The sequence below is a fragment of the Eurypyga helias genome, unplaced genomic scaffold, assembly GCF_000690775.1.
Source record: "Eurypyga helias isolate BGI_N326 unplaced genomic scaffold, ASM69077v1 scaffold6526, whole genome shotgun sequence".
In the NCBI taxonomy this organism is placed as follows: domain Eukaryota; kingdom Metazoa; phylum Chordata; class Aves; order Eurypygiformes; family Eurypygidae; genus Eurypyga; species Eurypyga helias.
Genome location: NW_010258491.1, coordinates 15821 through 28260, shown reverse-complemented (window position 1 = coordinate 28260; position 12440 = coordinate 15821). Strand labels below are relative to the sequence as shown.

At 38.3% G+C, this 12440-nt stretch overlaps 1 protein-coding gene across 1 annotated transcript in view; it reads right to left on the bottom strand.

Annotated features, from left to right (window-relative positions):
• Positions 1 to 9291: 9291 nt before the first annotated feature.
• Positions 9292 to 12440, bottom strand: part of GRB14 (growth factor receptor-bound protein 14) — a 13542-nt gene continuing 10393 nt past the window's right edge. The window contains exon 9 of the mRNA XM_010154342.1: positions 9292 to 9649. Coding sequence (XP_010152644.1) covers positions 9503 to 9649 — 147 coding nt within the window. The 3' untranslated portion in view covers positions 9292 to 9502. The remainder of the gene's footprint in view (positions 9650 to 12440) is intronic.

The window sequence follows — 12440 nt, the reverse complement described above, 5'->3', positions numbered from 1 at the left end:
TTCCAATGAAACTTTCAAGTAACAATTTTTATAGCTAATCCATAACAAGTATAGATCCATAGGTCTTCAGCATAAGACATCTAAGCCAGAAAATAAAAAGTCACAAGACAACTACACTTTAGTTACAACTACCTGCCATCAGCAAGTGGTGCCACATTACTAAACAGAAATAAGACTACACACGATACCCTTCATCTTTGGTCAAGCTTGAACTGTGATACATACCATACATCTACCTCACCTTCTGTCTCACCAACTTCCCACCTGTCTCAGTTTATGATGTCGTTTGTGTTAGGCAGACCATAAGAAGGTTAGGTTCAGAAAACAAATACACCCAGGCCTCAGAACAAAACCTCCCCTACAACATCAGGCTACCAAGTGACAAGTTCAGAGTTATTCAGTAAAAACACTGGTGTTTCACTAGCTCAGAACTGCTCCATGAGAATCCACAGGTGACTGAGAGCTAGTGACAATTTTCAAATTTAAGCCCTGCAAGAATCCCTCCTAATCATGGGTCAAACTGATTAAGACTCCTCTCCCACCCTAAGCAGCTGAAGTAATTGTTCTTTGGCTTCTTCTCTTCCATTTCATCTTCTCAGTCACCCTTCCACTGCCAGCATTTTTCAGGGTTGAAACTACCACAGCCTACTCAGCTAAACTGCCATAGTTCTCTAGCTTTTACTCAGAGCTCATTTCCTCCAACCTCTTCATCACAGTCCTCTTCTTCAGGAGCTCTCTGCTTATTTCATTTTTCTTCTCTTCAGCTACACAAACCAGCCTGTTACAGCATAAAGGTAAACCACTCCACTAGAAAGCTATTCAACTACCTCAAGACCAATTTCTTTGTCTGTATAGCCTAGGATAGAAGAATTTCTCCACCACCAAATTTCCTTGATTTACACAAATATATTTTCCCCCCGTTATGACTTTGAACAGTACATGTGCATCAATGCAGAACCAATGCTGCTTCCAGATTACATCAGAAACTTGATAAAACAAGTCAAACCAACAGCTCTTCATATAGCAAAGATGGTATTTTCCTCTTTCGTATAAAGTCTAGGAAGATAAATAACTGCCCAAAAAGTATTTTAGAGAAAGAGATTAATTCCTGCCAGTGATAAAGAGATAACCCAGAAAAAACTGTATACAGAGGAGAAAAAAGTTGAAAGCCTAGAAGAATGTCAACAGTTAACATTCTTGCAGCTCCTTGGATCAACATGATGGCAAAAGCATGTTCATTCTTCCCAGCATCTCTAAATTCATGCTCAGTGATATGGCCTTATTTCAAGTGGAAGTAGGAGCAGAAGTGGAACACACATTCCTGCAGACAAAGGAGCATATCACTTCAGAGAGCCACCTAGAATTCATTTGTTGCAAATCCCCATTATCTTCAGCAAAAGGGTAATACAACACCACTGTACTTCTTTGCTAGAGGTAGGCCCTTTTAGGGGCCACATGTACTACTTATGCTCTTTGAATTACTGTGTTAGTTTCATTTCTAGCAAAGAAACAATTAGATCATTCCCATAATGCTTTTTAGTTCTTTACAGTGCTGAGGAATGAGGAACTTTTTTTTTTTTCAAAAGTGTCATATATCTTACACTTTCACAAGGCCAAGGCCGCTTCAAATATAGATTCCTACTGCAAATCCTTTCTTATAAAGAAGGCTTTGGGTTTGGGGTTTTTTTGTGCATTTTTTCTTAAACACACAATACAGGATAAGTGTAAATAGGATTATCAATGTACAAGTACTAAAGAGGAAAAAACTTTCCTAATTTTTAGTTCAACCTCATTTACTGCTCCTCGTTTACCTCAAAAATAGATATGGATATTGTTCAGTCACAGTGAACCCAGTGACCACAGTCCATCATTAAATATAATATCAGCTACAATTTCCACTTCAGCACCAGCTGAAGTATCACCTTATTACACTTTGTGAATTTCCACAAGCCCTCCAAGTTATTTTTGACATCTTTGACTCTGATCCTGCCAACACTTACACACATTATCTTAAGCATACTGAAATCCATAGCATTATTCACAGCACACAAACAAGCACATGCATCATTTCAGAAATGAGGACTTCATTAATTGTTCAATAAAGAAGCAAACCCCTTCAGATGTGATGTGTTCAGGTTAAGAAATAGCACTCCAATAGAAACGTCTATTGTTCCAAGTGTTAGCATCTCTTAAAATTCTTTCCTTACCCTTCCGCCCTCCTACACATATCGCCTCCTTTACATTCTCCTTAAATGCCTAAAAATAACTAACTATGCATATGGTCTGAGCACCACAGCCCTGTACCATCTAACTGTGGAAGAAGTATTTTAGTTTCAATAGCTGACCTCACATCCATCATCAGAAGAGATTTTTCCATGAGTTGTTTCCCAGAACTTAAACATTCAGCATAGGCTATAGATTTGGCAATTGCAGTGTCCTGCACAATTTAACAGAGTAAGTTTTTTTGGTTAAAAAAAGAAAATAGAACACTAAAGTACAAATAAATGAACAAAAAACTCAAACCTGCCAAAGCTTCACACTTTTTTTCCCTCCTACCTACATCCTCTTGCATTGTAAAGAGATTTGAAGCTAAAAAGGTCCTTTCCCTCAGTTTAAGCATTTTTCTTCACATTAGAAAGCTTTCACTAATATTAAAAACCAATCTAAACTTACAATCCCACTTAGAACCACATCAGCTTACCCCATATTCAGGATTACAAGACTAAGGACTAATTCTTTCATTTAGCTGAAGCCATGAGGCAGAAAGCACCGCATTCAATGTCCTCTCCATTTTTTCTACCTGCTTGTTTACCTTAATTAACACTCTCTTTCCCCAAGTAGGTGGCTGTCATAATAGAAGGGGAAACAGAAAACACACTTGTGAAAAGTGGTGTTTCAACTTAGCTCCAAGCAAGGTAAGTCTGAGTCCATGCAGCTCCCACTGACCTAGAGAAATGCCTCTGGGACTATGCTGTTAAAGAGGTTCCTAGGTCACAGCTTAATCTCCCCCCATCAAAAGGGCACACCTAGTATTTTGGATAAACAACAGCCATTTTTACTTAGACTTATCCTCTATAGTGAGTTCAGCAGGGATAGCAATGCAAACATCTTCCTTGGGTCTCAGTCTAGAAAAGGTTGTGCTCCAGTGCTGCTGCCTACTACAGCTGGGGCTAGAAACATACATGACACTTCATGTAAGCGAAGCCTAAAGAATACTACACAGAGCTTAGCACTTGAAAACTAAGACACTCAAATTTATAAACACAACAGAAGTAAAGGTCAACACAACAGGTACATAACATACATACACCCTTTCTCTCACCACCTCAAACCTCTAATCTTAAAAAAATAAGCAATTACACTCACAGTTCATACTGACCTTAACACAGAGCATATCTCTTCCAAACATACATCTACTAGTCAGACTCAGAGCCCACCTATTTATTAGGGCAACTCCTTAACTCTGGCAATCTCCAGGTGGTGGTGCTGATCAGCCTCACCTGAGGGGTGACACCTCCCCTTCCAGGTGGTAAAGCACACAGTAGCAGCTCCTGGGCTGCTTGCACCGGGTTCCCAGAAACTGGGGCAGGCCTGTCACACCTGCTCCACAGCAACTCACTCACACGGGGTGCCTGGGGCCATCAGCTGCCGTCTTTGGCCGTGCGGTGCCAGGCAGGCCAGAGGCAGAGCTGGACCGACATGGAGAGAAAAGGGAGCTCCAGCTCTCCCTGCTGCAGAGCTTGAGGAGTGCTGCCTAACACCTGCCCTACCTGCCCCGCTGGGCACCGGTGCAGAGGGACGGCAGCACGCAGCTCACCCCTAAGCCTCCCCCACACCCCCAGCCTGTTCCAGCCAGGCCTTGTTAGCTCCCGTACTCTCTCACACAGGTGTTAGGAAACATCTAACGCATCACACATGCCCGCACACCAGCACCTGCCAGCACCACCTGCCCAGGCTCCCTGTTGCCCACCACCTTCGCTCTCCAGCACACTCTGAGGCTGCTGTGAGGGTTCTCTTTTCAGGGAGGTGGAAAGCAAAAAGCCAGTCCTTGGGGTTGCCTCTCTACTCCACCTACTCCCTTAATGGGCAATAAAGTAATTTATTTTCTTTTCCCTGTGGGAGGGGAGGACAGGCCTGCCTCCTCCAGAACCAGCCCTGCAGGTTCAACAGCACCAGCCCGTTCCTGCTCACCCCTTGGTCCTTTCTCCACAGCCCGGACTCCAGAGGGTCCCACCAGCCTCCACCCCAAACCTGCCTAACTGCTGCCTTGGGCACAGCTGTGAGGACACGGGCTGTTCTCACCACCCACCTCACGCATGTCCACATTGCCTCAAAAAACTGGTATGGGGACACCCCAGCTTTCAGCAGCTTTGCCTGACACTTGCCACACTGCCCAGCATTCCCTGGTGGCACCAACACTCTTGAGTGCTTCTCACAGAAACCCTGGAGTTACTCGCACGCCTAAAGCCCAGCACGTGCTTAAATGTTGTTGATACTGCATCTTGACACAGTATAGTTTTTAACCATAAAGTTTAGGTGAATCATCTGCATTATCAGCGTTAATCACATAAAGTTCTGTTTTGAACATGTGACTCACCAGCAGATAGAGTTTTCCCAAATTGCTTAAAAGATTAATAAAATAATCAACTTAGCAGAGGGGAAAAAAACCACAAACTATTCCTGTAAGGAAATCACTTTATTGCCTATACATGTGAATGAGCTCTTTTAATACTCAGGTTCACTGCCTCCTCTGCATTTAATCTCTTCCCTTTTATGTCCTACTCTGATTTTTTTTTAAAAAGACTTTCAGGCTTTTTTGAAATTAATTATACAAATCATTAGTATTAAAAAGGTAATATAATGGTTTCAAGAACAAGCTTCACAGACTATCTGCATATTTAATCATCTCTGCTAATAAATTTTTAATCATTCATTGAGTTCAGGTTCTTGTCTTGAAGCTTAACTTGATAACAAACCTAGCAACTGGTAGAACTAATTGGTACAGAGTAAGTGAATAATTTATAAGAGGAAAAAGCACTGGGTGTTCTGGAGGTGTGCAGAGACCACAAGTCACAGATATTTCTGGGAGGAAGCAGAAAAACAGCGGCTGATTACAGGAATTTTGTGATACGCTGCTGACATCCAGAGGCCAACAGTCAATACTGTTCACATATGTGAAGCAGGCTGTAAAGCATGCTGTAAAGCCAGATTCATTAAGTTTTAAATATTCATGCATTTCATTAAAGTTAACATTAATTGCACTACCATACACATTGATTATGCATAGACCATAAGTGTTTAACCTCTGAAAGCCTGCAAGTATATTCAAGTAATGGGGAATGTCCCATCTTCAATGATTTCAGTGAAAGCTTCAGCTGCAAAGTTGAAATTAGAAATGGAATGTATTCCAGTGCTCAGGAATAGCGGTTTGAAATATCACAATGGTAATAAAAATAATTCTTTTACTAACCAAATAGAAACACTGATATAAGCTGTACATTGCTTAGTCTTTTCTTAAAGTAATAAAGCTAACAAAAATTATGTGTAAGATTTCTTACTGACAAACGTTAGACTGATTTGCAAGCTACATCTATTAAATAGGCTTAAACATTTAAACCTAATTGCTGAGTGGCTTCTATTTAGATGAAGATGAGTAGCTTTTAAACAATGCATCTACAAAAAAAAAGGGCTATTCTCTTGAAATAAGCTGATTTGTGTCTTAAAATGAGATACCCCAAACCCACTTACACTACAGAATAATTCTACCCCCAGGGAGTAGAATGCTACAATTCTTAAACCAGGATGTAACAGACAACATTTGACAGAAATTCAATTATCCTTGAAAGATCCCACTTGTAGTTAGTTACATATGTAATCCTCTTTTATTTAATGGGTTAAAGCTCTCTTTCAAAACATTTAGTTTGATGAACTGAAGCCTTGCTACATTTCAAAAAATTCATTAAGTGACTTAATAAGATTGTTAAGTAAAAACACTCAGAAGTTAAAAATGTCATTTAATGCTGCCCATGCAACCTTAATTCTGGCCGTGTATGTATATGCATAATGAAACATCAGTGAATTAACTTTTAATCTCTTTTGAGCCAAGAAGATTCTAAGATTGGAAACTAAGGCACAAAGGGCACGCCAACAAATACAATGCTGAGCTTTAGAGCAATCTCTGAACTAGCTCACATCTTGCAGAGCATACCCCTGCAGGGCTAATTACCCCAGATAGAAAGATGGGCTTGTGGGCTTATACTGCTTCTGCTACCTCTGCATGGCAAGCTTAGGTCTCTCTTCCTGGCACGGGACTGCACTACACAGACAGACTCACAGAAGTACAACATTTTAATCTGAAGAAAGGACGAAGCATTTTTCAAAAATCATGCTTCCAACCTAGGTGCTTTGACATTGATTTTCCATCAAGAAGTTTCAGACTGTACATTCTTACCTCCTCAAAGTAAAGATAAAAACATGTAACTTCCTCATATATTAAAAAAGCTTTTTGCAAACAATACCAATTTCAGTTGTAAGATTTTTATAAAACCAGTCCTTAAATGCACTATGATGTAGATATAAAACTTTCTGCATTTTGTAGGCAAGCGAACCATTGGAGACAGATAAACTGGCTTGCCCGAAATAGTACTGATCTCTCCCTGAGCTGGTAAAAATTGATTAGACAATTTTCTTTGTGAAGGTGAGCACCAAAGAAGCATAATACTCCAGATTAGAAGCCACAGTTAATGCACTGAAATTATGTTTAAATAGCATTGTCTATACTCTCAAAGAATTTTGTGGTCAGACATATCCTGGGAGGTATCATAAAAAACCTTGCCATTTTTCTGACAAGAAAATACTAGCAAGGATCTTTCAAGTCATGTATCAACCACATGTACCATTTAGCACATTTTAAAGTAGTCTGGGACATTAAAAGAGTTTTGGTTTATTTGTTTGGGGTTTTTTTGTTTGTTTGGGGTTTTTTTTTTCCTTTCTTTTTACACACTAAGGCTATTTCCCTCATGCTTCCTCCTTAGCAATATTTAAACAAGGAGGTAGCCTGTTAGGTCATTTAAACACCAAATACATTTTATTCATTTTACTGGTTTGATTTTTATGGGATAGTCATGAGCAACCACACACTTCAGGAAAGGTCGGCACATTAGTAAAAAACAAATTTGTATTCTTAAAAAGATTTCAGTTCAGATTGAATTGAGCTGTCAAAATGCAGGAGGCACCACTTTACAGAGTAAGAATGCTTTGAATACTTGCCAGTTAAAAACTTTCAAAGGTCCAAAACCCATGTTCCTTAAGCAATACTTTGTTTTCCTTGGGGGTCTTTTAGTCTTTTTATTCAATTTAACTTTAAAAAAAACAAGCAAAGAATCTTGATGGTTGATGTCTCTCCTTCACATGACATAATTGCCACATTCTCTTTTCTGACAGGTCCAAGGTGACCCATACTCACTCACCAAGTAGTTAGCTTCTCTACCAAGCATGCTAGCAAATACATAAATAAAAATAAAAATTATGGCAAAACTTTCACATGTCCAAGTAGAAATGTACCACAGTAGACAACTCATTTTGCTTGTCAGAAGATGATCCAAAAGAAAAAGATGCAGAGGTGAATGTTTCTCCTTGTTCTATACCAATCTCTGCAATGACACTAGGCCTGAGAAGTAATCACATTATTAAAATTAATCTGAAGAGTTTTTAATTAAAACTGTACTTTTTTAACTACAAATTGAATTTATTCTGAGGTTTAAGAGTTAAATTTATTAGACTGTGAAGAGTTTTACAAGGCATTCCTAATGTAATGAGCTTAGGCACCACATATGTTGCATCTTTGGTACACGTTAGGAAGAGTTGCTTTTTTAATGAGCTTTAAAAACTCTATTTGCATACCAGAGGAAAAGGTCGGTGATGTGTGGATCAAGTCAATAAATTAAGTATCACAGTATTATGTTACGACGATTGCCTTCCACAGACACACAATAACAAAACCATAGGCTATAGTTACCATACTATTCTAATGCTTCCATCTTCATGGCCCTGTTGGCTTAACACACACTGGCGCTGCTCTGCCCCATGTCCCATCTTACTCCGTCACTTGCCCAGGCTGCCTTCACCTTGTCTCCCCACCAACTCCTACAGCAGAACAGCTGCTATGTGTGACAAAAGCAATCGAAGCAAGCACAGGAAGAAGGGGCCAGATTCAGTGTCATGGCCGATCTCCAAGCACTACTTTGCACTGCAGCCTTTTCCTGCGCAAAGACACCCAGCGCCAGGTCCTGAACCCTCGTAAGAAGATCAAGCCTATTGGACGGCAAAGCATTAGGACAGGGGCACCTCTTTTCATCCAAGCCCCATTCCACTCTAGCCTTTGTTCAAAGATGCAGCAGTATCATGCTTCTTTCAAAAGACAGACACCGAAAGTATTTCTAATACTATGGCCCAAAATTTGACGGTCTGCTGTAACAGTTTTTTTTAGTTGGAATGTTAGATGTTTGATAATCTCTAGAGACTGGCTGACGGATAGCTATGGTGAAATTTTTATTCTGTGATAAATAATAAAATTAACTAGGAACTGACTGCAAATACACTCTATGTTTTCAGCAAAGAGTACAGTTCACCGGATTTACCTTTATTTATAAGTATTGTAAATATTCAAAATTTTTATATATTGGAACATTACCTTTATTTTTTAAAGGCAACTAAAGTTGATTCCCCCCCAACTCTGCAATCCACAGTACTTAACAGGTCTCTCTTTCCTCCTGTGTGTTACGAGATTGTAGATATAAACTAAACCACGTTATGCATGACATGATAATTTATGCATGTTTATACATATGACAGCCACGTAACTGACACTCCAGCTCTGTATAAAAATGTAGATTTAGTCATTAGATTAGAGAAAAAAAATCCTTTAAAATATTACAACAGTAATAGGACAACTCGATACAACTGATCAGTTAGAAGTAGTTTTAATGATTTTTCACTTTTTGTATATCATAATCCTCAAAGTAGCATTCAAAAATATAGTGCAAAATATTTATTCATTTTATTTACAAATAAACTGTGCAGTTCAGCTTATCCTCACCACAGCAAATGTTATTCTTATGTGTGATGAATAGAAATTATGAGAAACATTTGAAGAGACAAACTTAATTTTAAACCTAAGAAGAAAGATCTTCAGTTATACTTTTGTAGAAGTCACACAACATTAGTTTTCTTAAAAATTGTTTTCAGTTGAAAAAAAACCCACACAAAAGTCCAAGACAACACTAAAGAATTACATAGGAAATAATGTTTGTTTAAAACATAAAGTTAATTTTGCTGTGACAATCACAAGGCAAATTTCTTATCTATAATTTTTTTTTTTGCAGCTAAAACACAGAATCTTCACAATATAATGCTTTTTCCCTTCCTACTCTACAAATTGCCTTTAGGGGAAAAAGTAGTCTAGTATGTTCCTTTCCCTCTGATGAAACAACAGATGCTTTGGTTAAAGAGCAATTCGTGCGCAATAGTGTTTTAGCTTGCAAGGCAGTACTCCTTTATTAAGCTGGTAGAATTCCACTAGCTGGATGAGATCAGTAAATCTGGTATGACCATCATCAAGAGTATAGAATAGCTTCCCATCATCTTCCAACTGTAAAAATGGAAAAAGAACATAGAATAAAATCTTCTTTTGCTATGATATTTCTTCTCAATCGAAATACTTGTTTGAGAAGTCTTCCTGCAGACAAAGGTATTCATAATCTTATGACTCCTGAGAGAAGGAAAGATACAGTGATCATTCACAGCAAGATCAAAAATAAACAACAGAAAAAAGAATGCATTCTTCAACTTTAAGTTAGGTACATGCCTACACGGAAAGAAAAGTTAACTTAAGTATAGGAATATTCTTTTTGCAGTAACAGTATTTATGCCTTTGCTTTGGAACAATAGCTGGAGTTAATATGAACACTGAGTTTTTGAAGACTGACAAGAAACAACCAAGTTTCAACTTACTCAGATTTCAACCTTTGCTCCATTCATATTCTGTGTAACTGCTACGTTTTGTATTACTTACTTTGTAAGGTGCAATCAGGCTACACACTAGTGCATCGGTGTACTGGGTAATACCTGCTATGCAAGAAACTGCCCATCGCAAAAATAACATGGTTTGATGTAGGTTCTTTATTGCAGGAGAAAGAACTGCAGCTGCTCCACATGCATGTATTAGCATTATAAGGAGAGAAAGAAGAAACTGCAAAACATACCTTGAAAGATTACTTTTGACTTGTAGATGCTTAGAAATTTACAATCAGTATTTCCCTATTCTAGGTTACTGAGCACTACCTCTTGCAAAATTTGTATTGCTCTGGTAACTAAATACCTTCTCAATTTATTTCCTCTACTGCTGATATGTCAAGAAGCTTCAGTGCAATAATGACTAATTAATATAAATTTGAATAGAGGATAAAAAACCTATTTAAGCTCCTTTAAAAAAGAAAAGGGAAAAAAGATACTTTACAAGATTGAGAGAGTAGTGCACAGAAGATCTTGAAGTAGGGCTAGCACAGAGTAGCAGATGGTGTGCTAGGGAAAAATGCAACTATCCTCCTTGAGTACAGGGTAAGGGAGAAGATATAATTAGTGCTCTCACCTGCAATTAAGATTTCTCATCTAAAACAGCTGTTGAACTGCTTATGACTCCTGGCTATTCTACCCCCTTCTACCATGTCTGGGAGGCGTTTCTTATTTCTTTATTCTCACATTTTGGTCAACCCAGGTCAAACACCACTAGTTAAGGAATTATGAATGTGTGCACATATAAAATCCTGTGCTCCAGCCAAGAACCTGAAAATGGATTATCATCCATTGGACTTCCCTTATGCATGCAATTTTCCTGCCAACATACTGAAGACAAGGAAGAGTTGACAATTCAGACGTCTCTTGATAAGATTTCATTTTTATCTTATTAGCCCCCCCAAGTTAATCGCAGGCCTTGAAACCCAAACCTTTGATTCTAAAGCAATCAATATTTTGATTGCTTTAGAATTAGTAATCTGTCTGGTATTCACTTCAAAAGTTTGGGAATACACAGAAATTAATCCCAAACCTTGAAATGAATACCAAATTGCTAACTCTAAAGCAATCAATATTTTGCAAAGTAAAAGCTCATATCAAAGATATTGCCCAGGAACCTAACATCTTCTGCAAGCTAAGAAGGCTGGTAAAAGAGAACATCTGTTGGGAAAAGAAAGTCCCACTAACGTATATCAATTCTTCTTTTGCATGGATTATAGAATAGCTAATTCAAGGATAGACTACAATGAAGTTAATTTGTATCAGCTCAGAGTAGTAAGGCTGAAAAATACATTTAAGCTACCAGATTCTCCAATTTTCACAGTATGGGATGCCAGATGTACCCTGAAGGTTTTCTTTTCACCTTTTTACAATCAATTCCCTGCAACCCACCTGCAATACCTGTTGCACATGTCACCAATGTTAACATGATGCACCTGTTAATGTGGGGGAAGCTTGAATTGGCAGGCTGCATGCCCTATCTGAAAAGACAAATTTTTAAATGTAGTATAACCTGAAGCAACCTAAAATATAAGAAAGAATTAATATAGAGACTGAATGATTTTTAACTTGTAAAAAGACCTTCTAAATACCATTTATTTATTTACATTTAGTAAGAAAGTTTATCTTCTCTTCCCAATGACTGGAAAAAGGCAAGAGGTTTAGAAGAACTGTAGGAAGTTCAAAAAGGTAACCTTGATCTCCAACTAATATGCTACCAACTTACTGCAGCAACACAAAATACCTTGTTTCTTAGAACATGATAACTCCGTTTAGAAGATCAGTAGCAACTGGAAACAAAACTTACCCACCCAAAAATATACACTTTTCTGAATCCCTTGAAAAGTACTGTTCTAGAAAAAGCACAGCTTGCAGTAAGTCAGGGTACTGAAAATGCCATGAGGGGCACTGAATGTGGCTGGAAATTAAATGACAGAAAGGAAGTATGTCTGTGTTTGGGGAACTAACAGTTACCATATTCTCTCTCTGGATTAAGTTGTTATCATTACAGATTTATTTTTTCTGGTAAGTAGCACAGCATAACTCGTTTTACTTAAAAAAAAACCAATAAAAACCAAAAAACAACAAACACACACACACAAAAATTTTCCTTCAGGACAGACAGGTTTTGCACTGAAGTGGGACAGGTCTTCTAGCCCGTCAGCATGGAAAAATTGACGGAAGTTTCAAAAGAAAGAATTCCTGGTTCCTCCTAAGATCACACAACAGGAGAGCAAGATTTTAGCATGTGTGTATATGAGTAATTCCTCAAATGCACTGCTTACATTGCAGAATAACATTAGACTTGACTGGGTAATTTTTTTGAAGGGAAGAGGAGAATCATCCACCTCAGACAAAACTGAAGGTAA